At 50.2% G+C, this 25,313-nt stretch overlaps 2 protein-coding genes across 2 annotated transcripts; both read left to right on the top strand.

Annotated features, from left to right (window-relative positions):
* The first annotated feature begins 5,523 nt into the window (after positions 1-5,523).
* Positions 5,524-7,529, top strand: LOC103064171 (avidin-like). The gene is made up of 4 exons (XM_088152848.1): positions 5,524-5,809; positions 6,426-6,636; positions 6,889-7,009; positions 7,374-7,529. Exons 1-4 carry the CDS (start codon positions 5,711-5,713, stop codon positions 7,405-7,407), a joined length of 465 nt encoding a protein of 154 aa, XP_088008974.1. The 5' UTR covers positions 5,524-5,710; the 3' UTR covers positions 7,408-7,529.
* A 4,154-nt stretch (positions 7,530-11,683) lies between these two features.
* Positions 11,684-24,598, top strand: LOC107326755 (avidin-like). The gene is made up of 5 exons (XM_088152870.1): positions 11,684-11,737; positions 20,230-20,405; positions 23,491-23,692; positions 23,953-24,073; positions 24,443-24,598. The coding sequence occupies exons 2-5, from the start codon at positions 20,259-20,261 to the stop codon at positions 24,474-24,476; spliced, it is 504 nt and encodes a 167-aa protein (XP_088008996.1). The 5' UTR covers positions 11,684-11,737; positions 20,230-20,258; the 3' UTR covers positions 24,477-24,598.
* Positions 24,599-25,313: the final 715 nt, after the last annotated feature.

Raw genomic sequence — 25,313 nt, forward strand, 5'->3', positions numbered from 1 at the left:
AAGGAGGAGGAGGAGGAGGAGGAGGAAACGGGGCCGTCACTGGTGCTGACTCCAGAAGGGCAGGAAACAGCAGCCAGGCTTTCGCAGACCCCACCCCGGCCAAGCGCTTCGATTTTCCCGGGAGGGCGTCCGGGGTCATGCTGCTCTGGGGCCTCAGAGGGGCAGCCGAAGGGGAAGGCCGCCGCCTGGGGGCTCTTGGGGCGGAGAGGAACAGCCTGGGCTTACGCGGGGCTCCGAAAAGAAAACGGAGATGACCCCTGAAGACGTATTCAGCAGTCAGACGTTCTACTTCGCGGGGAACGGTTAGTTCCCTTTTGCCCCCTTTGCGTTCGCCTTTCGGTTTGGGCTGCGCACTCACCAAGCCGTGTAAGGAAAAGGACAAAGGGTCGGTTCTTTCATGTGGCGGTTCTGAGCCATTAAGGTAATCTGGAACAGAGTCTCTCCTAATTTGCCGGATGCTCCATTAAAGCACTCGGGACAGCCACCCTCCGAGTTGCTGAAAGCAATTTTGCTAAAAAGGTTAGCACGGAGGACTTGAAGAAGGCAGGCGTTGCTCCTGATTTTCCTTTGCGTTTGTGCCCAGCAGAATTGGATGGAAAATTCTGTCCAAGAAGTAGTGAAAAATTCCATTTGCTTTCATCATCTGTTTCCACTTGTTGAGCAAGTTAGTTGTGTAGATGACAAACTCTTCAAACATTTTCCTCTCCTTACCGAATGGAAGGAACACCTAAACGGATTATGGGAAGAGAGCACAAAGGGAGTCTGTAGTTCTCCCTTTGCATAAAGTCTTCCCTGTGTACAGGCAGCACTCATTTTCTCATTTCTTTCTTAGCGTATAAACTATTTTTGTTTATACAACCACACAAACCTAATATTAAATAATTGTTAATTAAATATTAAACAACTTGTTTAAAGTGAGGGGAAGGGCGGTGTAGTTCTCTCTTTCCATGAAGTGTTATCCCTTTAGCCTTCCTGATAAGCAGATGCCCATCCTCTAATCTCTTTCAAGACAAGCGAGGTGATGAGAAGCACTTGGAAAAAAAGACACAGCTGGCAAAGGAAATCAAAGCTTGAGATAAGAAAAGAAAATACAACTGGAGCGGTCAGGGTCTCCCTGGGTACTTCTCTATCCTGGTACATACCCTGGTTTCCACCAAGCGCCTCCACCCACCCGTGTGTTGCCTGCCCTTCTCCAGGCTTCTGACCCCTCTCTTTCAGGCCCTCCTCAACTCCCCCTCCAGCCAGATCGCCCTCGCATCCCCTTCACAGACAAGGGAGCCCTGCTGATCTGGGGAGCGGGGGAGACCTCAGAAGGGCCCCACTAGCACGCTTTATGCAGAGGCATCAGCTTTCGAAGGCAGGCTTATCCCTTTAATAAAATGTGTGGGACGGAAATGCTACGTAGCGGTAAAAGGACCCCCCCCATGCACATGTCAACTGCATTCACATGCCTCCCCCCCCCATTCATATGAACTGCTTCAATATACACTTTGGGGAATTTTAATTTGGCCAGGGAAGTTCTGATTTTGGGGGGACCCTGTGAGATCAGGGTCCCAGTGATAGAGGCCCCGTGCGAGGCTCTGCGGGGGGGGCACCAGCCAGTTCAAAGGGCTAGTGAATCCCGGACCGTCTCTGGAGGGGGGTTGGTCGGAATTGGTTGGGGGACTCAGCAAAAGATTCCTAGGTAGGCTGCGAGGGGGGGGGGGAGGAAAGGGAAAAGAAAGAAAAAAAAGGGGAAAAAAGAAAATAAAGGGGTGGTGTGTAGTTGGTTGGATTCTGCTGATATTGTGGTTTGTGTACAACCCTGTCCAGTTATTCGCACTTCCTGTGGTTGTGTAAGTTTTGTGTATGTTTTCTAAGTTGAAGCGCATCCAAGAAGAAAGTTGAGGGGCTTAGTTGTTTGTTGGGTACCACGTAATCTTTGTAGGATGCGTGTGTGAGAGTTGTGTCCATGCCATCTGGAATGCCTCCTCTTCTCTGCCACCCTCCAGAGGGAAAGGGGGAGGGAGGCCGATTCCTCGGGCAAGGCTTCGTGTGTAGACGAAAGAAACTCCGTCTCTGAGTGTTTGTGTTTCCCCTGGCTTGATTTCCTGATGGTTCTTCTGCCCAACTGGGCTGCGCAAGTGTGTGTGTGTGTGTGTGTGTGTGTGTGTGTCTAAGCGTGCACAAATCTCCCCTTTTGCTGATCAGGGCTGTGCCTGATTTCCTAGCTGCACGTGGGGAACTGGAGACTGCTTGTGCCCCAGTGGGCTGTGCTCGAGGGGACTTGGGAGGAAGGGTGCAGGTGCAGGTCGGGGATTCTGGCCTTCCTTCTTTTATCACTGCAATACGTGGGAAAACCGCGGGTAAAGCATGTTGTTGTTGCTGAACTGAAGGAAAGTAGTGCCTCTTATGGGAAAGGCTTGTATGCGCCCTGTCTGTGTGGTGTGGTGTTGGTGCATGGGAAAGGCCGTAAGCTAATCACTTGCGAGCCCCCTTTCGCTCCGCTCGGAAGCCCTTCTGCTGACTTGGATGCCTGGCCGAAAAGCGAGGAATGCTCTGCTGAAGCGTGCGCCATGTGAGTGAGTGAGTGAGTGAGTGGCCGGCTGGCCGGCTGCTGCCTCTCCAGGAAAGCATCCAGAGGGAGGAGAGACCCTGCAGGGGCAAGGATGGCATCTGGCTCCAGCCTTTCTCCTGCGTGCCTAATCTCCTCGCAAGCTCAAGGCCAAGGTTGCCTGCCCCGTGCCCGTTTCCTGCCTGCTAGTTGCAAGACCAGGAGCAGAGCGGGAGGAGGAGGGAGTGCTTCCAAAGAACACCAAGGGGAGCTGAACCCCCAAGACCTCTACTGGACTTTTACGGACTGTGCTGTATAGTTTACGGAGTCCTGTTGCTTGCTTTGCAAGTCTCCCATCGACTGCTTTGAGCCTGCACCAAGATTTCACTGAGTGTCTGTTTCTACACCGGCAGAGTGCAACCACCCTGGGACTGGGACTTATCTTGGCTCTTTGGGGACTGCTAGTTTGCACCTTCCAGCGTCATATGGAAGCTATATAACTTTGTTTCCAGTGGCTCCAGTGGCGTTGCGTGGACTAATCGTGCTGGCTGGACGGTCATCCCGGCGGCCAGCCCTCTGCTGCTCATTACGGGAGACCCCTCCCACCGACTGTTTCGCCGGCGGTTTGCGACCAAAGGCAGAGGCGGAAGGCGAGGAGGAAATCACCCCCCTCACCCCGCTCAAGTGCTGTGTCAGGAGCTGCCTGCTCCTACCAGATGCAACACGACGGAGCTGTTTCGAGACGATGTTTCAGCTTATTTTGTTCCTGTTTTTCAGTTGAAAGAGACTTTGGGAGGGGGCTGGGAAAGGATTTGGGGCCTGCAGATTTGTTTGCAACCTCAACAGTTGGACCAAATTTTTTAGCTAATTTAATATGGATATTTATATTTTTACTATTTTTATTGTTTTGGATTTTAATTGTGAGCCACCCAGAGTCACCCTCTGGGGGAAATGGGCGGCATATAAATTTAATTAATAAATAAGTCAATAAGTAAGTAAGTAAAGTACAGATAGTCCTCGCTTAACAACCTTTCGTTTAACGATGGTTTGAAGTTACGACAGCCTTGGAAAGAATGCTTTATGGCCCGTAAAGCACTTCCGGCTGTTGTAAAATTTCACGCTGCCCCCACTGCCATCATGTGGCTGCATTTCAGGCGCTTGGCAACTGGCTCGCATTTACAACCAGTTGTCAAGCGCCCTGCAATCATGTGATCACCATTTGCAGTCTTCTCTGCCGGCTTCCCAGTTGGAAGCTGGGAGGGAAGGTTGCAAGCGGAGGGGACGCGCAGCTGTACAGGAATGGGCCTCAGATTTTCAGGATCTGAGCTCCATTCCTTCACACCGCTGAGAGGGGAGGGCAAAACCTTCAGGGGGCTTTAGGAATGTTTGAGAGCAAAAGGCCTCCCTGCCAGGAGGATTTCAGCACCCTACAGAATTTTCACTCTGAAATTGCTCAGCTGAAATCCTTCAGCAGACAACTCTTTCCCTCTGTCCACGGAAGTCCCAGAAGATTACTAAACAACCCACAACTGGGAGTGCCTGGATTGCAGTCGTTGAGCGAAGCAGTCATGTGGGCATCTCGCTTAACAACTGTTTCATTCAATGAACAAGATTCCGGTCCCAGCTGTGGTGGTTAGGTGAGGACTACCTGTAGCAGGATGGAAACGGGTGATCCTGCTGCAAACAGGATCAGAAGTTACATGTTTGGGGGCCACCCCGTATATCTTTGCATTTGCAACCGCATCAGTCCCTCAGAGCCCTAGGGAGAGGGTCCTGTCAGGGTGGAGGTACCAGAAGAATACGGAAACCATTTCCTTAGCTGGAGTCATTAGCAGCTAAAGGATCTAGAATGGTACCAGATCAGTGCCTAAGGACTACCGTTACTGTCTCGGCTTTAGCCTCCAGTCAGAGAGTTTGCGGGATTATTGGGTTTGGTTTGTTTGTCAACACCTCAGACCCATCTGCCCCGAGGCACTAGCAACGAGAATGCTCTTAATTTGGATGACTGCGTGTTGAAGACCCCCGACGGGCTTCCAGGTTACAGCCAGTAACCTGGAATCTAGTAGGCAGGGATAAATAACAGCCAGGTCACATGGAGGGGTTTATCCAGAATATTCCAACGTCACGCTGTAATTCCCACCGGGTCTGCCTTCCTCTTTGTGCTGGCCTTGCAAAGGAGGGGGCCCAAGGGATATAACCCTGCTTCTACTTTGGCTCAGCAGAGAATCAGCGCTTTGCTGTGGGTCCAGCCTACACTGCGTTACTGCTTGCATGCAATCAAAGAAAATAGTGTTGCATCTTCAGAGTGACTTGGCTGCATTAGGTGAGCCAGGTTTGGGCCACAACGGGCTGCATAGCAATTCCCCCCCTCCCCCGCTGTCGCCAGTTCCTCGGCTTCAGCTTCCCGCGGGACCAGCAGACTGATCGCCGTCAGAGGCTGATCTGCCCAGAGTCTCCAGGTCCCCTTCGGAACTCTGTATGGGGAGCGTCCCCACATCTGGGCACAGAGGTTCCTCTTTACTAAGTCCGGCGTTTCATAGAAAGGGCGGGGGGGGGCCTGCCTCTCGCTTGCCTTCAGAGGATGGGGGCGGCCAGCGCAGCGAGCGAACCTCCCGGTGGAGCTCCAGGCGGGGAAACGGCCCAGGCAGCCGCCCACCCCCTTTCTAAGCCTAGCTCGGGACCTTCTCAGAAAAAGGGTGGAGGTCGGTCACCCCCGCCCCCGCCCCAGGAGGACTGGCAGCTGCTGCAGGGTTTGGGGCAGAAGTGCCTCCCTCCCCGCCCCACTGGGCATGCCGAGGATTAACTTGTGCAATGGGGCGGAGGGGGGAGCCTGACTTAACGGGGGCGGGGGAGTGGCTCACAGAGTGCAGCAGCCCGGCCCTTCGCCCCACACAGCCGCATTTCCCGGAGGCGGGCGGGCAGTGCAGCAGGAGGCGCTTGGGGATCCCCAGGATGGCCTTCGTGGTCTGCCCCCCGCCCCTCCTTGCTGCCGAAGTGCTAGTCAGCACCCGCGGCAGCGGTTTCCCAGAAAGCGTCCGCCCCCTCGGTCGGCGCTCCTGCACCTCCCCAGATGCGGGGGGGGGGGGGTGATAGCTAAATCCGGGGGGGGCAGAGTGAGCGCGAGCTATAAGAGGCGCCCCGCCTGGGGCTGGTCATACTCAGCTCCTGGAGGCCACGATGGCGATGGGCGCAGCTTTCTGGGTGCTTGGCTTCCTGCTCGGCTGCTCAGGCACCTTTGCTGAACCCCAAAACTCAGAGGAGCCCACCATCCCGCAGGTAGGGTGTGGGCTGGCGGGCAGAGGGTCCAAGCCTCCCCCGTGGGAATTCCCCACTACCGCGCCTCTGCTCGGGTGGGCTGCAGGAGCAGGACGGCTCTTGGGGAGCGGGCAGGTGGGCGGGCAGCGCAGGCTCAGCCGCCGGGCAGGCGGACTGCGCCGAGGGTCCCTCTTCCTTGGCATCGAGAGCCAGAGGCAGTGGGTCCGGCACAGCCGGTTGCCTCCTCGGCAGCACACAACACCCGGACGTCCCGGCCTCCCCCGACAGCCGAGCCGACCTCTTCCCTCCTGTGTCCCCAGCCGCGACTTCGGCAGCCTGACTTGGGGTTGGCAGGGCGTTCTCGCTGGCTGGCCACACTGGGGGTGGGCGAAGGAAAGACCAATCCACGGGCGGCCCAACCTGGGCAGGGTCTGGCAGGCACCTCAACTGACAGAGCCTTTGGGATGGCCCTCCTTGTGCCAACACCACAAGGTGTGGGCAGCCCTTGGAATCAGGCACATGAGAGCAGCGAGATTTTTCAGATGCCCTGGGGGGAATGGCCAGAGTCCCTAGCCTGTTGGACAGCTGGACCTGGTTAGTGCTGTGAGCGGCTGTCGCCCCTCCCTGTCTCCTTTAGTGCTCCCTGACTGGCACGTGGGTGAATGACCTGGGCTCCAGGATGGTCATCTCTTCCCTCAACGATGCTGGGCAGTTCACCGGCTCTTACCTGACCGCAGTCTCTGTCACTGATAACACCATCCAACGATCGCCTCTGCATGGAGTCCAGCACCATGTGCACCAGCGGGCGCAGCCCACCTTTGGCTTCACAGTCAAGTGGAAATTCGCTGGTATGGGCACTTACAATTTGAGGTGGAGGCCAAAGGAATGTGGGGAGGGAACCTAGGGGATCTCCCCTTCCTTAGATTTCTGCTTCTTGCCAGATTCTTTCACTGAAAGTTCTTCCCCTCATTAGCTGGAGCTGCCCAAAGACTTTGAAGGCCATAAGACCTCCCCCATCTATGGAAAATATCACCCCCCCCCCAGTGCTATACTACCTTTGACCTGCAAATGAGTAGTCTCTCACTGATTCCCCACCTCAGAATCTACCACCGTCTTTGTGGGCCAGTGTTTCCTGGATGCCGACGGAAAGGAGCAACTGAAGACAACCTGGCTGCTGCGTGCGGAGGTGGGATCCATGGCGGAAGATTGGAAGGCAACCCGGTAAGGAAAAGTGGGGCTGAGCCATTGTGCTTCCTAACAAGGAGGCACTAGGAGTCTTTCTGGGGCACCCTTCCCCCTCCCAATCGGCAAGCCCCTCTGCCTCTTCTTTGCTCTCCATGCCCCCCTTGAAACAAAGTTCAGTTGGCTTGGGTCCCTCAGAGAAGTTCCAGCACCCCGGGCTGACCCAGAGAGGGACTTCGGAAAGACTTTCCCTTGGCCACCCCCTTTGCATTGTCACATGAGTGGGTGAAGGGGGGAAAGATGGGGGCGTGGGGTGGGGTGGGGTGGGGTGGGGTGCTCAGACACGAATCCTAGTCGTGCCACCATGGATTTTGACATCTCTCCCCCTCCTGCTTCATTGTAGGGTTGGCACAAACACCTTCTACCGATCCAGTTGAGAGGATGAAGAGAGCAAGGCTTCTGTGGGTTTTGCCGTGGGGGGCGACGGGAGGGCAGTCCTTCCTACCTCCACCCCGGCATGCATCAGCCGCTCTTCCCCAATAAAACTTTTGCCTGAAAAGCATCAGCCTCCCTGGTCTTTCAGAAACTGCCTGGATGCCAGCCTGCAGGCTTCTGGGAGATGCTGGGTACAACCTGGGGGGAGAGGGCTCAAAGCTAATTCTGGGGCTCAGGGGCCCCTTTCTGGTACTTCCCCCTTATTTGGGCAAGGATCGGCTTGGCACACGAGGTGAGGGACCTGTGTAGATACAGACAGGTGGGGAGCCCCAAGGAGATGGGGGCATGGGGAGGCTCTCCTGAGGGTCACTCACCCTGAGCTGGCTCTTTCTCAGCTGCTGCTCTGCGCTGTGCCCAGCAGCTGCCCTTGAAGACCATTGGAACCTGCAGCTGGTCCACAATGCAGCAGCGGGAGCAGTTGCAGGCACATCCTGGTGCGCCACGGAGCCCCGCTGCCTTATACACTGTGCTGATCCTCAGTGGGCCTCCGAGCGCAAGTCCAGGTGCTGGTGGTCGCCCACGAAGCCCTTTGCAGCACCGACCAGGACATGCGCAGGACCGTCTGTCTCCCACCGTCCCTGCCATCTGAAAGGTTGGACAGGGCTGGCACACTCTGGGTCCCTTCGGTTAACCAGCGTCCTGCGGGGGGACCCAGGAGATGCCTCTGTGTTCATGGACCGCGTACCAATAGATTATTTGTGGTGTAACGTCAATGCAACGTAAGCCTTTCGCAGGATGAATGGTGGAGGGGAGGGAAAGTTTGGCAGGTGGCAGTGGGATGCACCTGAGGGAGGCCACGGCCTTGGAAATGAGGCCGGCCCGGCTGCTCTGAGTGTGTCCCAAGGGGCTTTGAACCGCTCGGTCGGGAGACCGCAGTCCTAGAACGGTCCCCCACCACGGGCAGGGGCTCAGGCCAAATACCGAACGGCCCCTACTCCTGCACGGTGCCAAGAAATCCCAAGGGACAAGGAGCGCAAGGTGCAGGATAGGGCGGAGACGGCCTCGGTCGTGACCTGTGCCTATACTTTCCTCCATTCTGTATTAGTGAATAAATATAAGTGCTCTTCTCCTTTAATTGTAATCTTTAATTCCTTCTGGTTCCCTCTAGTGTCCAACCTTCAAAATCCCATCTTATCATATATATTTTTTAAGTATTCAAAACAACAGCATTTTCTTATAGGAAGGATTCTTATAATTAATTTCAAAATCTTATTTCAAATCCAACTGGACCCTTAGTCCATTTGTAACTTTCCAAAATCAATGCTCTAATCACCTTTTTGCTGTTTATCCCAAAGTAAGAATTTTTAAAATCCTTAAACTTGTATAAAACGTCTTTTGCTAAGGGTTGAAGGAAATTCACCCAGTGTAGTAAAACTTGCCATTAAGAAGGTTCCTAATATCCAAAAATGTAATTAACAAGCACTTTCCAAAGGTGATTAAGAAAGGAATTATGCAAGTCCCGTGTCCTTTTTAAAGGCGCTGAGCCGTGACTTGGGCCACCGTGGCATGCTCTCATCTCCCAGTGCTCTCAACCCACCGGAGACCGCTGTTTTGAGGTCTCCTCATGAGGGGCAGCAGTCTGGGGCACTTGCGAGTGATCCCAGCCCTCTCCTTTGTCTGGAGAGGGGCCACAACGAGTTGGGTTTTCACTCGGGCTCTTCGTTCTGTTGTGGTCGTTGGCTCCACTCCGCGGAGCTGTCTTCAGTTTGCCATTTCTTCCCCAGAAGTCCAGGCAGAGCGATTGATCGATGGATCAAATTTATATGCAACTGCAATCTCAGGACTCTCTCAGTGGCTCACAAATAGCATACAATAAAATATGGGATATAAAGATGGAACAGTGCCCCCCTCCAACACAAAGCATGTCATCAGGCCCAAAGGGCCTTGAGAAGAACTCTGCTTTGTTTTTTCCAGAAGGTAGATAATGTCAGAGACAGATGAACCTCCAGCGGGAGGCCATTCCACAGTATCGGGGCAACCACCAAGAACCCCAGCCTGCTGGCCCACACCCCTGTCATCTTGACTAAGCCCTTTCTCCACATTCTTACAGGGCAGCAGAATCACCTGCTGGGCATAGGCCTTGCAATAATACCTGCAGGATGGTTACAGCCTCCCTGCCTCCTTCTCCTTCCACATAGCCAGCATTACCACCTGGGTAGCAGAGAAAAGAGGTTTCAGCCAAGAAGAACCTTTCATGAGAAAGAGTCAAGCAACTGTTTTCTACTTTGGCTCATCGTATTATTGATCCATGAGTTGATCAAGCCTGATCAGCAAGGGCAGGGAGAGAGCAAACTCACGCAACATCGGCTGTGGAGTCCCGTGTTATGCTAGTGGGGAGGGAAATGGACAGGAGCACCAATCTAATGATGGAAAATGACTGACTGTTGTGCTTATCTATGAGATTTGTATGTCACTGTAATCATATACAGGACTCCCAGCAGTTGACAATATAAGCATAAGAACAGAACAAAACAGGATAATAAATAATATGAAATCATACACAGGAACAAATTATAATCTAGTTCCCTTATTCCCTGTTGCGGTTTTGCTGTCCGCATCAGGGTGGGCCACTCATGGGGTCTCGACAGGCGAGAGTGAAGACAAACACGCAGGTTTTCCTCGAGGTGAGTGAGCCCAGAGCGTGTTCTGAACTACTCTTTTATTGGGTATTACAAGTCAGGAAGCAGGTGGTGGGGGCAGGTTGTGGGGGCATATAGCCTTTTATAGTCATGCAACAGCTTTAAGCAACACTATTGGTTTATTCTATGTTTCCTGTATAGCCTGTCATGGTTATACGTTTCCCTACTTGCTTACGTAGCATCAGGTATTTTTCAAGCAGTGATCGCCTTATCGTGCTTTTAGGTGCTTTTATTATCTGGTACCTTCCCTCATCCTAGGTTTCTGGTTCGTGTGTCGGCCACTGGCCTGGCCACACTGCAGAAGCCTGAATCAAGTTTCTGATAAGCAAGCATTTTATTCCAACAAAGAAACTCGCCAAACTATTTATTCAACACATATACCGACTCCATGGCGCACCCCAGAAGGTCATTTCAGATCGCGGCCCACAGTTTACCTCCAAATTTTGGAGGGAATTTATTAAATTGATTGGTTCCACACAAGCCCTGAGTTCCAGTTTTCATCCCCAGACGGATGGGGCTTCTGAGAAATTGAACTCATTATTGGAACAATATTTAAGATGTTTCACCAATCGCCAACAAGATGATTGGACAGAACTGTCACCTTTTGCTGAAGTTGCTTACAACAACACTGTGCACCAAAGCACCGGGTTTACGCCATATACAATAGCCACAGGGCAAGACTTCATGCCCATTCCTGAGTTGCCTTTAAAGGATTTTCGAGAACTTTCAGCTGATCAATGGATCAATAACATCACAAAACTCTGGCCTCTGATTGTTAAATCACTACAAAATGCCAGAGAACAACATAAGAAATTTGCTGATAGAAAACGTTCTGAAACACCTCCTTGGAAAGTGGGTGACAAAGTCTGGCTTTCTACCAAAAACTTAAAAAGCACTCAACCCTCTAAAAAACATGGCCCTAAATTCGTAGGGCCTTTCCCCATTGAAAAAATCATCAGTCCTGTGGCTTTTAAATTAACTCTTCCAAAACATTACAGGAAAATACACCCAGTTTTTCATGCCAATCTATTGAAATCCTTCAAGGACTCCAGCACGTGGCTTTTTCCCATTGTTCCGTCTGTATAATATGTCCAAAGTTCTTAGCCCGTTTTATCATACACTCCTTCACTTGTTTTTCTTCCGTTTCAAATTTCAATAAGAGTTTATACATTTTGGCAATTATGTCTTCAATATATGTACATAGTTCATAGTTCATAGTTCAGTTTCAAATTCCGCCTTATGTTGTTCAATTCCAAATATCCTTTTATCTACCTTAAATCTTTCTCTTAACTGTGCATTGAAAACTAAATCCCTCTGCAGTCAGTTGATCCCTTGATTTCATCTTATACAGTGGTACCTCGAGTTACAAATGCCTCTGCTTACGAATTTTTCATGTTACGACCAGCTCTGGCCCCAGAAATTTACCTCATGTTGCGAACCACCTCGAGTTACAAACCGGATCCGTGGCCATTTTCCACCTCTGACACGTGGTCTGCGGCCATTTTCCGCCCCTGACACGTGGTCCGGGGCCATTTTCTGCCCCTGACACATGGTCTATGGCCATTTTTCCACCCCTGACTCTCCCTCCAAGCAATAGCTGCCTCCCTGTCCTCCACGCCAGAACGGATTAATGGTAATTACATTGAACCTTATGGGAAAATTTGCCTCGTGTTGCAACCAATTCGAGTTGCAACCAGAGTCACAGAATGGATTAAATTCGTAACTCGAGGTACCACTGTAGTCTCTGTGTTCTTGTTTTAACAGCTCTCGATATGCTAACCATTTCTCTTTGCCTGCTGTTTCTTTCCTGTAAAATGCTTCTTGTGCAGAGAGTGATGGAGAAAACAGAGGGGACCTGAAGCAAACGCACCTTATCCACTCTGGTGGGACAGGAAGATGTCCTCAGGGAGAGCCAGTCCCTGAAATAACCTGGCCCTGTGACATACAGGGCATTAAAGGTGATAACCAGCACCTGGAATTGCACCTAGGAAGAAACTGGAAGCCAGTATACTTGTACAACAGCAGTGTAGCTTGGGTGAACCAAAATTGCACGCACCATTGCATTTTGGACCAGTTGAAATTTCTGGGTGTCTTTGAGGATAGCCACATGTACGAAGTACCGCAGTGGCCCAAACGGGAAGTGACTGGGGCACGAGTCCAGGCATGGGTGCAATTGGAACTCAAGGTAAACCCGTGCAAAGGCCCTCCTAGCCACGGCTGCCATCTGTTCCTCGATCAGGAGCCGCAAGTCCACAAGGACCCCCAAATTGCACACCTCCAACTGTTTGGAGGAAAAGAAGGTAACCCTCCAGATTCAGGGGATGCAAAAACCCAGAGTCACTCTGTCTTGCTAGGGTTGAGTCTCTGCCAGTTTTACTCCATCCAAACTGTCATAGCCTGCAGACATGGGATAAGCACCTGAGCAGCATGACCTGTGCAGCCTAGGGTGGAGATGTAGAATTGAATATCATCAGTGTACTGATTAGACTTAACCCCATGCTGACAGATTACCTCAACCAGCAGCTTCATGTAGATGTTGACTAGGAGGGAGGGAGAACTGAGCCCTGAATTACCCCACATTGGGGGAGCCTAGGGCAAGGTCTCTCCTTCCCCAACACCAACTGGAACCAGTCGTGGAGGAAGGAGAACTACCACAGAACAGTGCCCCCCACCCCAATCCCTAGAGCTGATCTAAAATGATACCATGGTTGATAGTACTGTTAGCCCTTTGAAATAGTCCAGACAAGAAACACTACCAGGAGCATCACCACTATCTTTATATGTAAGGTTACATTAAACAGAATCTTGCAAGACTGAAAGTATTTCTCTCCTCTTCTCTTTTTAGTCTCTGGAAAACTAGGGAGGGTCCCTTCTGAAACGCAACTCAGATGCAATAAGAGTGGAGAAGTAAGTCTTCTTTGCGACTCTCATTGCCACAGGGTAAGTCCTAATAAAGGTTCTTACCTGTGCCTGGTCAGACTTGTCCTTTGCCTTTCTTTAGCAGCAGCCTAGGGGTCTTTTGCACTGCTGTGCCTCCCAGAGCTGTTCCGTAAACCCTGCGGGGACCCTGCGGGGGCTACAAACACACATAATCCACATGGGTGTGATCTGGTCCAAGTCCCTCATCACATCTTCATTCCAAGCCGCAACCAAGACCTCAGCCGGACCGTGCACCAGAGCTCTGGGGATGACCCCAAGTTCCCTCTGAAACTCCACTGGGTCCATCAGATGCCAAGGGTGGGCAGATCAAATTGGCCATTCCTCCCTCAGGTGGGGTTGGCTACAGAGAACTCCAGGGCCAAAGGGAGTGATCTGTCCATGACAAGGGACTGAAGATAAAATCCTTCATCCCCAAATCACATTGCCACTGCTGTCAGAGTCTGCACACTCATTTCCCAAGTTCAGTAAATCCTCTGGACTCGAATTAATTCCATTAAAGATTTCTTTATTGAGAGTAGTATACAGTTTCTATAGATTGTTGAGTCTAACCATTCCCAGGCAAAAGCTTTCCTTTTAACCCCCCCCCCCCGCTTCTACTGTGTTTTCCTGCTTGAAATTCCTCGCGCCTTTGTCCTGGTCTCACGGTTGCTTGACCTTGTTGGTGCCTCTGCCTACATAATGGAAGCACCTGGCTTGGGCATTTCCCTCCCCCTTCTCTCCTAACTTTGATGGCAGGAACAAGCAAGCGGGCCTCCAATTAACCATTCTAACATTTAACCCTGTCAACTATGCATCACTAGTCTACACTAATTAAGCTTTGATTTGTAGCTTGCCCAGATCCTGACATGCCACCCCCCAACAAGACGAATGTCTTCACATTCAGAACAGGATCTGTAAGAGAACACAATATACATATACAATGACAGTTTGCATAACATTTCAGAAATTAATACTTAGGTTTGGATATTTGGCATAAAAGTCTGCAATGAGCCTTGGTGCTTTAACTTGTGCACTATCGACCCATTCATGGTGTGTTTTTGGAAGATGTTTCCATTGAGCCAAATATTGAAGTTTGCCTTTATTTTTCCTAGAGTCCAATATGGCTTGTATTTCAACGTGACTTTCTCCTTCAATCATAATTGGGCTCCGAGGCTGTTTGGCTGGATGCCACGTGCTGGAGTCCTTGAAGGATTTCAATAGATTGGCATGAAAAACTGGGTGTATTTTCCTGTAATGTTTTGGAAGAGTTAATTTAAAAGCCACAGGACTGATGATTTTTTCAATGGGGAAAGGCCCTACGAATTTAGGGCCATGTTTTTTAGAGGGTTGAGTGCTTTTTAAGTTTTTGGTAGAAAGCCAGACTTTGTCACCCACTTTCCAAGGAGGTGTTTCAGAACGTTTTCTATCAGCAAATTTCTTATGTTGTTCTCTGGCATTTTGTAGTGATTTAACAATCAGAGGCCAGAGTTTTGTGATGTTATTGATCCATTGATCAGCTGAAAGTTCTCGAAAATCCTTTAAAGGCAACTCAGGAATGGGCATGAAGTCTTGCCCTGTGGCTATTGTATATGGCGTAAACCCGGTGCTTTGGTGCACAGTGTTGTTGTAAGCAACTTCAGCAAAAGGTGACAGTTCTGTCCAATCATCTTGTTGGCGATTGGTGAAACATCTTAAATATTGTTCCAATAATGAGTTCAATTTCTCAGAAGCCCCATCCGTCTGGGGATGAAAACTGGAACTCAGGGCTTGTGTGGAACCAATCAATTTAATAAATTCCCTCCAAAATTTGGAGGTAAACTGTGGGCCGCGATCTGAAATGACCTTCTGGGGTGCGCCATGGAGTCGGTATATGTGTTGAATAAATAGTTTGGCGAGTTTCTTAGCGTTAGGAATTGAGGCACATGGAATAAAATGTGCCTGTTTGGAGAATAGATCAATGACTACCCAGATGACTGTGTTGTGATTACTTTCAGGTAAGTCAACAAGAAAGTCCATGGCAATCTCTTTCCAAGGTTGTTGGGGGGTAGCCAGTGGTTGTAACAGTCCCAAAGGTTTTCCTCCCCTCTTTTTTGCCATAGCACAAGTAGGGCATGTATTCACATATTCAGATATGTCCTTTCTCATAGTAGGCCACCAGAATTGCCTACATAATAAATGTAAAGTTTTTATCAAGCCAAAATGTCCAGACGTTTTGTCATCATGGCCTCTCTGTAGAATGTCTTTACGTAGGGAGGATGGTACATACAATTTGTTTCCCATCCACCATGCTTCTTGTTCTTTAGTTAAAGTATGTTTATTTTTCTGACCACCATTCATCTGATTCTAATGCTGCATTTATTTTTTGAAGCAGTTCATTAGTTGGTGAAGGCTTAGGATTTCTGGCCTGAGCTCTGGTAAGTGCCATTGAGCCAGGTTGTGTTCTGGGAATCACTGGTGCCACTATTTGCTCTCGTTGGCTGTTATGTTGAGGCAGTCTAGATAAAGCATCAGCCAGAAAGTTTTTCCCTCCTGGGATAAACTTTAGTGTAAATTTGAAATGGTGGAAAAATTGAGCCCAGCGAACTTGTTTGGGAGAAAGCTTCCTGGGTGTTGTGAGGGCCTCTAGATTAGATCAACATTTTGTTGAAACTAACCATTCCCAGGCAAAAGCTCTCCTTTTAACCACCTTTCCCCCTCCCCCCTTCTACTCTGTTTTCCCGCTTGAAATTCCTCACGCCTTTCTCTTGGTCTCACAATTGCTTGACCTTGTTGGCGCCTCTGCCCCTCATCACATCTTCATTCCAAGCCGCAACCAAGACCTCAGCCGGACCGTGCACCAGAGCTCTGGGGATGACCCCAAGTTCCCTCTGAAACTCCACTGGGTCCATCAGATGCCAAGGGTGGGCAGATCAAATTGGCCATTCCTCCCTCAGGTGGGGTTGGCTACAGAGAACTCCAGGGCCAAAGGGAGTGATCTGTCCATGACAAGGGACTGAAGATAAAATCCTTCATCCCCAAATCACATTGCCACTGCTGTCAGAGTCTGCACACTCATTTCCCAAGTTCAGTAAATCCTCTGGACTCGAATTAATTCCATTAAAGATTTCTTTATTGAGAGTAGTATACAGTTTCTATAGATTGTTGAGTCTAACCATTCCCAGGCAAAAGCTTTCCTTTTAACCCCCGCTTCTACTGTGTTTTCCTGCTTGAAATTCCTCGCGCCTTTGTCCTGGTCTCACGGTTGCTTGACCTTGTTGGTGCCTCTGCCTACATAATGGAAGCACCTGGCTTGGGCATTTCCCTCCCCCTTCTCTCCTAACTTTGATGGCAGGAACAAGCAAGCGGGCCTCCAATTAACCATTCTAACATTTAACCCTGTCAACTATGCATCACTAGTCTACACTAATTAAGCTTTGATTTGTAGCTTGCCCAGATCCTGACATGCCACCCCCCAACAAGACGAATGTCTTCACATTCAGAACAGGATCTGTAAGAGAACACAATATACATATACAATGACAGTTTGCATAACATTTCAGAAATTAATACTTAGGTTTGGATATTTGGCATAAAAGTCTGCAATGAGCCTTGGTGCTTTAACTTGTGCACTATCGACCCATTCATGGTGTGTTTTTGGAAGATGTTTCCATTGAGCCAAATATTGAAGTTTGCCTTTATTTTTCCTAGAGTCCAATATGGCTTGTATTTCAACGTGACTTTCTCCTTCAATCATAATTGGGCTCCGAGGCTGTTTGGCTGGATGCCACGTGCTGGAGTCCTTGAAGGATTTCAATAGATTGGCATGAAAAACTGGGTGTATTTTCCTGTAATGTTTTGGAAGAGTTAATTTAAAAGCCACAGGACTGATGATTTTTTCAATGGGGAAAGGCCCTACGAATTTAGGGCCATGTTTTTTAGAGGGTTGAGTGCTTTTTAAGTTTTTGGTAGAAAGCCAGACTTTGTCACCCACTTTCCAAGGAGGTGTTTCAGAACGTTTTCTATCAGCAAATTTCTTATGTTGTTCTCTGGCATTTTGTAGTGATTTAACAATCAGAGGCCAGAGTTTTGTGATGTTATTGATCCATTGATCAGCTGAAAGTTCTCGAAAATCCTTTAAAGGCAACTCAGGAATGGGCATGAAGTCTTGCCCTGTGGCTATTGTATATGGCGTAAACCCGGTGCTTTGGTGCACAGTGTTGTTGTAAGCAACTTCAGCAAAAGGTGACAGTTCTGTCCAATCATCTTGTTGGCGATTGGTGAAACATCTTAAATATTGTTCCAATAATGAGTTCAATTTCTCAGAAGCCCCATCCGTCTGGGGATGAAAACTGGAACTCAGGGCTTGTGTGGAACCAATCAATTTAATAAATTCCCTCCAAAATTTGGAGGTAAACTGTGGGCCGCGATCTGAAATGACCTTCTGGGGTGCGCCATGGAGTCGGTATATGTGTTGAATAAATAGTTTGGCGAGTTTCTTAGCGTTAGGAATTGAGGCACATGGAATAAAATGTGCCTGTTTGGAGAATAGATCAATGACTACCCAGATGACTGTGTTGTGATTACTTTCAGGTAAGTCAACAAGAAAGTCCATGGCAATCTCTTTCCAAGGTTGTTGGGGGGTAGCCAGTGGTTGTAACAGTCCCAAAGGTTTTCCTCCCCTCTTTTTTGCCATAGCACAAGTAGGGCATGTATTCACATATTCAGATATGTCCTTTCTCATAGTAGGCCACCAGAATTGCCTACATAATAAATGTAAAGTTTTTATCAAGCCAAAATGTCCAGACGTTTTGTCATCATGGCCTCTCTGTAGAATGTCTTTACGTAGGGAGGATGGTACATACAATTTGTTTCCCATCCACCATGCTTCTTGTTCTTTAGTTAAAGTATGTTTATTTTTCTGACCACCATTCATCTGATTCTAATGCTGCATTTATTTTTTGAAGCAGTTCATTAGTTGGTGAAGGCTTAGGATTTCTGGCCTGAGCTCTGGTAAGTGCCATTGAGCCAGGTTGTGTTCTGGGAATCACTGGTGCCACTATTTGCTCTCGTTGGCTGTTATGTTGAGGCAGTCTAGATAAAGCATCAGCCAGAAAGTTTTTCCCTCCTGGGATAAACTTTAGTGTAAATTTGAAATGGTGGAAAAATTGAGCCCAGCGAACTTGTTTGGGAGAAAGCTTCCTGGGTGTTGTGAGGGCCTCTAGATTAGATCAACATTTTGTTGAAACTAACCATTCCCAGGCAAAAGCTCTCCTTTTAACCACCTTTCCCCCTCCCCCCTTCTACTCTGTTTTCCCGCTTGAAATTCCTCACGCCTTTCTCTTGGTCTCACAATTGCTTGACCTTGTTGGCGCCTCTGCCCCTCATCACATCTTCATTCCAAGCCGCAACCAAGACCTCAGCCGGACCGTGCACCAGAGCTCTGGGGATGACCCCAAGTTCCCTCTGAAACTCCACTGGGTCCATCAGATGCCAAGGGTGGGCAGATCAAATTGGCCATTCCTCCCTCAGGTGGGGTTGGCTACAGAGAACTCCAGGGCCAAAGGGAGTGATCTGTCCATGACAAGGGACTGAGGGTAACATCCTTCATCCCCAAATCACATTGCCACTGCTGTCAGAGTCTGCACACTCATTTCCCAAGTTCAGTAAATCCTCTGGACTCGAATTAGTTCCATTAAAGATTTCTTTATTGAGAGTAGTATACAGCTTCTATAGATTGTTGAGTCTAACCATTCCCAGGCAAAAGCTTTCCTTTTAAACCCCCCCCCCCCCCCGCTTCTACTGTGTTTTCCCGCTTGAAATTCCTCACGCCTTTGTCCTGGTCTCACGGTTGCTTGACCTTGTTGGCGCCTCTGCCTACATAATGGCTTGGGCATCTTCCTCCCCCTTTTCTCCTAACTTTGATGGCAGGAACAAGCAAGCGGGCCTCCAATTAACCATTCTAACATTTAACCCTGTCACCTATGCATCACTAGTCTACGTTTAATTAAGCTTTGATTTCTAGCTTGCGCAGATCCTGACAACTGCCTTGAGACAAGAAACAGATCACTACCGCTGTGAGTTGAGCCTCCACTAAGTTGGATCAGCTCCATGGTTGCCATGGTGCCATAAATCCCAGACCATCTCTGAATCATGAGTCTAGGGAACTCCACCGGCATCCTCTGCCTGATGCCACACTCAAAACGCGGGTTGCTAGATGTGGCCTCAATTGTCCTCCAAGAGGCCTGGGCAAAACGGTCTTGGTGTTGCTGTTCTTGAAGGTCCTGAAGTAGACCAACTGGAACACGGGTAGCAGCAAATCTTTCTGGAGGTATGACAACGGCAGGCCGAGAGTCAGTGTCTGAGCGTGCACATTCAGCTTCCCGGAGAGGGCATTCGCATGCTTGTCAGGGCTTGTTATGGCTGCTGGGGATGTACGTAATTTCAAAATTAAAATTAATTTAAAATTAAAGCGGGAGAAGAAGAGCAACCATCAGGTTTGTTTTTGTCAATACCTCAAACCCACATGCCCCAAGGTGATAGAAACATGATCCAGGGAGAGGCTCTTAATTTGGATTACAGTTTGCTGAAGTTCCCAGAGAGGATCCCGGGTTACAGGGAGGATCGGTGTGTGCGCGTCACTTTAAGGAAGCTGTCCTCTGGAGTGGCCCTCCTCATCTCTGACTTCTTAGAAAGCCCCTTGCTTGACTTACAGCAAAGGACAGTATTCTTTGAGAATGCTATTGCCGCACTATGCACACGTTGCAGGAAGCATCTGTGAACGTTTAGTTATAGAGTTGCTTCCTCTGATCTCACTGACACTGAAAGTACATAAGGAAGAACACCAAAGTAGGAATAAAGTATGGCCCCCGAGTGACCAACCTAATGCGTGAAAACTGATATTGCTGTAGCATGCAGGCAAACACAATACTTTGCTCAGGTAGGTCTTGCTCAAAGTACGGAAGCTAGTTTGGAAGGTCAGCTGCTGTCAGGTATATGCGACTGTTCTTTTCGCTTTGTTTTCCTAGGCTTCTATTTAGGTTTATGTATAATGCTTGCTTTGCAAGTCTCCCATTGACTGCTTTGAGCCTGCACCAAGATTTCACTGAGTGTCTGTTTCTACACCGGCAGAGTGCAACCACCCTGGGATTGGGACTTATCTTTGCTCTTTGGGGACTGCTAGTTTGCACCTTCCAGCGTCATATGGAAGCTATATAACTTTGTTTCCAGTGGCTCCAGTGGCGTCGCGTGGACTAATCATGCTGGCTGGACGGTCATCCCGGCGGCCAGCCCTCTGCTGCTCATTACGGGAGACCCCTCCCACCGACTGTTTCGCCGGCGGTTTGCGACCAAAGGCAGAGGCGGAAGGCGAGGAGGAAATCACAGCCCATCCCACCCCACCCCAGGTACTGTGTCTGCTGCTTGCTCCTACCCAGATGCGACGTGACGGAGCCATTTCAAGATGCTGTTTCAGCTTATTTTGCTCCTGTTTTTCAGCTGGAAGACCAAGACTTCAGGAGGGGGATGGGAAAAGATTTGGGCCCTGCAGATTTGCAGCTTGCCTGTTTGAACGTTACTTCTGCTTAAGTAGTCAATCAAATTGCTTTGTATGGAAGTGAGAGTTGGGAATGCGAGGAAAGAACACTGTGAGCTGGGTAAGGGTGAGTGTGGGAACGAAGGGCGAATGAAGCGAAGATGGAGATACAGGGTCAGGAATGAACGTGTGACGTCGAGATGGTTTGAAAGTCGACGTGGAGTGAATCGCAGAAAGGACTTGTTTCGTTCCCAGGTTTGCTCTGTTGCTGCGACCCCAACCCCTGGGCCAAACAGTAAAGGAGCAGGATGGAAACAGGGGTGATCCTGCTGCAAACAGGATCAGAAGTTACATGTTTGGGGACCACCCCATATATCTTTGCATTTGCAACCGCATCAGTCCCTCAGAGGTGGGGGTACCAGAAGAATACGGAAACCATTTCCTTAGCTGGAGTCATTAGCAGCTAAAGGATCTAGAATGGTACCAGATCAGTGCCTAAGGACTACCGTTACTGTCTCGGCTTTAGCCTCCAGCCAGAGAGTTGCGGGATTATTGGGTTTGGTTTGTTTGTCAACACCTCAGACCCATCTGCCCCGAGGCACTAGCAACGAGAATGCTCTTAATTTGGATGACTGCGTGTTGAAGACCCCCGACGGGCTTCCAGGTTACAGCCAGGATTGGTGTGTATGCTTGACTAAGGAAGCCGTCCTCTGGAGTGGCCCTCCTTACTTTTGACTTCTTAGAAAGCCCCTTCCTTGAATTACAGCAAAGGAACATGATCATGATCATGATGCTATCCGTTCGATCATGTCTGATTCTCGGCGATTCTATGGACTGGCTTTCTCTACATTTTCCGATCTTGCACGGCGTCTTTCAGTTGTTTTATGTTCTGGTTGGTGTCGGCTTTGATGGTGTCTAGCCACTGTTTTTTGGTGGCCTCGTTTCCTTTTACCACTGACCATTCCGAGCATAACTGCCTTTTCCGGTGAGTTTGATCGCGTGACATACCCGACATAAGCAAGGCGGAACTTTGTGATTTTGCCTTCCGGCAATATGTCTGGTTTTATAGGCGCCAGAACTTTCGTGTTTGTCACTTTTGCTGTCCAGGGAATACACAGGAGTCCTCTCCAACACCAGAGCTTGAGCGAGTCGATTTTCCTCCTGTCGAGTTTTCATGGTCCAACTTTTGCAACCGTAGGGAGCTATGGGAAACGCGATAGCACGGACTAATCTGCATTTCATTGCCAGGCTGACGTTCTTGCTTTTCCATATTCAGTTCATGCTCATCATTGGTGTGCGACCCAGTGTGATTCGATGCTTTATTTCTGGACTGCATTCACTGCTTTGATCAATCTGCAATCCTAGGAAAGTGAATTCTTGCACGCCTTCGATCTCTTCACCATCAACTGCTATTGTGACATTTCCATTCCTCACAGTGGTCGTGAGCTTGGCCTTTTTGATGTTCAAGAAGAAGCCAAATTTCTCGCTTTCTTCTTTAAGCCTTTTGATGAGATGTTTCAGGCCTTCTTTGGTTTCGGAGAGGAGAGTTGTGTCATCAGCACATCAAAGATTGTTGATATTCCCTCCTCCAATATTTACTCCAATTGTTGATTCTTCAAGTTCCAGCTTCCTCATGATCACATCGGCATACAGGTTGAATAAGAAAGGTGAAAGAGTGCAACCTTGCCGGGCCCCTTTCTCTGTCTTGAGCCAACCAGCATCTCCGTATGGTGTTCACTCTGTTTGGTGAATCACTTCCTGATTTGTGTACAGCAACTGCACCAATTTGACCAGATGTGTTGGCACCCCAGGGTCTTCTAGGGCTCTCCACAGCTTGTCACGATGGACACAATCGAAGGCTTTCTTGTAGTCAATAAAGCAGGTGTAGATGTTCTTTTGATGTTCTTGAGATTGTTCCATGATCCTGCATAGATTTGAATATGGTCACAAATGCCATGACCCCTTCTGAAGCCAGCTTGAACACCTGGTCATTCCCTTTCGATGGTCGGCACCAGATGTTGTTGAATGAACTTAAGGAGAATCTTGCCCGTGTGATGGAGGAGGACGGTTGTGCGGTAACTGGAGCAGTCCTTGGATTCAGCCTTTTCTGGCAGTGCAATGAACGCTGATCGTTTCCAATCCTGCAGCCGTGTGTTTGCTTCCCAAACTTTCTGGCACAAGGCTGCGATGGCTGTGGGTGGCACAGGCCTCAGCAATTCTGCCGGGACGGTATCAACCCCCGGGGCCTTGATGTTTGGCAGTTGGCTCATTGCCCAACGACTCCTTCCTGAAGTACGGCTGGTTCTCCTCCTGCTTCTCTTTCCTCTTTATCCTGAGGAGGCTGGGCCTCTCTGCTGCTGGCACATAGCTCTCCTGCATATTCTCGCCATCTGTCCGTGGCACCTTGTTGGTCAGTCGGTTCTTTCCCTTGTTTGTTTTTGATCATACTTTTATGAGCGGGAAGTGGTGTTCGAATCCTTTTGACTTACGCAGAGGCATTCCTGATGTGGGCCTTCGTGCAGGTCGGTCACCCCCACCCCCGCCCCCGCCCCCGCCCCAGGAGGACTGGCAGCTGCTGCAGGGTTTGGGGCAGAAAAGCCTCCCTCCCCGCCCCACTGGGCACGCCGAGGATTAACTTGGGCAATGGTGTGGGGGGGGGGGAGCCTGGGTTAATGGGGGAGTGGACTCACAGAGTGCAGCAGCCTGGCGAAGGAAAGACCGATCCACGGGCGGGCCAACCTGGGCAGGGTCTGGCAGGCGCCTCAACTGACAGAGGCTTTGGGATGGCCCTCCTTGTGCCAACACCACAAGGCGTGGGCAGCCCTTGGAATCAGGCACATGAGAGCAGCGAGATTTTTCAGATGCCCTGGGGGGGAATGGCCAGAGTCCCTAGCCTGTTGGACAGCTGGACCTGGTTAGTGCTGTGAGCGGCTGTCGGCCCTCCCTGTCTCCTTTAGTGCTCCCTGACTGGCACGTGGGTGAATGAGGTGGGCTCCAGGATGGTCGTCTCTTCCATCGGTGGTGACGGGCGGTTCACCGGCTCCTTCCAGGATACAGTCTCTGCCACCAACAACACGATCCAAACCTCACCTGTGTTTGGAGTCCAGCACAAGTCGGCCCAGCCTGTCTTTGGCTTCACAGTCAACTGGAAATTCGCTGGTATGGGCACTTACAATTTGGGGTAGAAGCCAAAGGAATGGGGGGAGGGAACCTAGGGGATCTCCCCTTCCTTAGATTTCTGCTTCTTGCCAGTTTCTTTCACTGAAAGTTCCTCCCCTCATTAGCTGGAGCTGCCCAAAGACTTTGAAGGCCATAAGACCTCCCCCATCTATGGAAAATATCACACACACGCACACACCTGACTGCTATACTACCTTTGACCTGCAAATGAGTAGCCTCTCACTGATTCCCCACCTCAGAATCTACCACCGTCTTTGTGGGCCAGTGTTTCCTGGCTGCCGACGGAAAGGAGCAACTGCAGACAACCTGGCTGCAGCGTGATAAGGAGGGATCCCTGGCAAATGGTTTGAAGGCAACCTGGTAAGGAAAAGTGGGGCTGAGCCATTGTGCTTCCTAACAAGGAGGCACTAGGAGTCTTTCTGGGGCACCCTTCCCCCTCCCAATCGGCAAGCCCCTCTGCCTCTTCTTTGCTCTCCATGCCCCCCTTGAAACAAAGTTCAGTTGGCTTGGGTCCCTCAGAGAAGTTCCAGCACCCCGGGCTGACCCAGAGAGGGACTTCGGAAAGACTTTCCCTCGGCCACCCCCTTTGCATTGTCACATGAGTGGGTGAAGGGGGGAAAGATGGGGGCGTGGGGTGGGGTGGGGTGGGGTGGGGTGGGGTGCTCAGACACCAATCCTAGTCGTGCCACCATGGATTTTGACATCTCTCCCCCTCCTGCTTCATTGTAGGGTTGGCACAAACACCTTCTACCGATCCAGTTGAGAGGATGAAGAGAGCAAGGCTTCTGTGGGTTTTGCCGTGGGGGGCGACGGGAGGGCAGTCCTTCCTACCTCCACCCCGGCATGCATCAGCCGCTCTTCCCCAATAAAACTTTTGCCTGAAAAGCATCAGCCTCCCTGGTCTTTCAGAAACTGCCTGGATGCCAGCCTGCAGGCTTCTGGGAGATGCTGGGTACAACCTGGGGGGAGGGGGCTCAAAGCTAATTCTGGGGCTCAGGGGCCCCTTTCTGGTACTTCCCCCTTATTTGGGCAAGGATCGGCTTGGCACACGAGGTGAGGGACCTGTGTAGATACAGACAGGTGGGGAGCCCCAAGGAGATGGGGGCATGGGGAGGCTCTCCTGAGGGTCACTCACCCTGAGCTGGCTCTTTCTCAGCTGCTGCTCTGCGCTGTGCCCAGCAGCTGCCCTTGAAGACCATTGGAACCTGCAGCTGGTCCACAATGCAGCAGCGGGAGCAGTTGCAGGCACATCCTGGTGCGCCACGGAGCCCCGCTGCCTTATACACTGTGCTGATCCTCAGTGGGCCTCCGAGCGCAAGTCCAGGTGCTGGTGGTCACCCATGAAGCCCTTTGGAGCACTGACCAGGACATGCGCAGGACCGTCTGTCTCCCACCGTCCCTGCCATCTGAAAGGTTGGACAGGGCTGGCACACTCTGGGTCCCTTCGGTTAACCAGCGTCCTGCGGGGGGACCCAGGAGATGCCTCTGTGTTCATGGACCGCGTACCAATAGATTATTTGTGGTGTAACGTCAATGCAACGTAAGCCTTTCGCAGGATGAATGGTGGAGGGGAGGGAAAGTTTGGCAGGTGGCAGTGGGA

Source organism: Python bivittatus, unplaced genomic scaffold (genome assembly GCF_059951505.1).
Source record: "Python bivittatus isolate LINGU-HERP-01145 unplaced genomic scaffold, Pbiv_v1 ctg000570_np1212, whole genome shotgun sequence".
NCBI lineage: Eukaryota > Metazoa > Chordata > Lepidosauria > Squamata > Pythonidae > Python > Python bivittatus.

Coding starts and splice junctions, on each gene's coding strand:
- LOC107326755 (XM_088152870.1), top strand. CDS start 20,259: ATGCTGGCTGGACGGTCATCCCGGCGGCCAGCCCTCTGCTGCTCATTA. Junction 20,406..23,490: donor CCCATCCCACCCCACCCCAG/GTACTGTGTCTG, acceptor TGTCTCCTTTAG/TGCTCCCTGACTGGCACGTG. Junction 24,074..24,442: donor AATGGTTTGAAGGCAACCTG/GTAAGGAAAAGT, acceptor GCTTCATTGTAG/GGTTGGCACAAACACCTTCT.
- LOC103064171 (XM_088152848.1), top strand. CDS start 5,711: ATGGCGATGGGCGCAGCTTTCTGGGTGCTTGGCTTCCTGCTCGGCTGC. Junction 6,637..6,888: donor AGTCAAGTGGAAATTCGCTG/GTATGGGCACTT, acceptor TCCCCACCTCAG/AATCTACCACCGTCTTTGTG. Junction 7,010..7,373: donor GAAGATTGGAAGGCAACCCG/GTAAGGAAAAGT, acceptor GCTTCATTGTAG/GGTTGGCACAAACACCTTCT.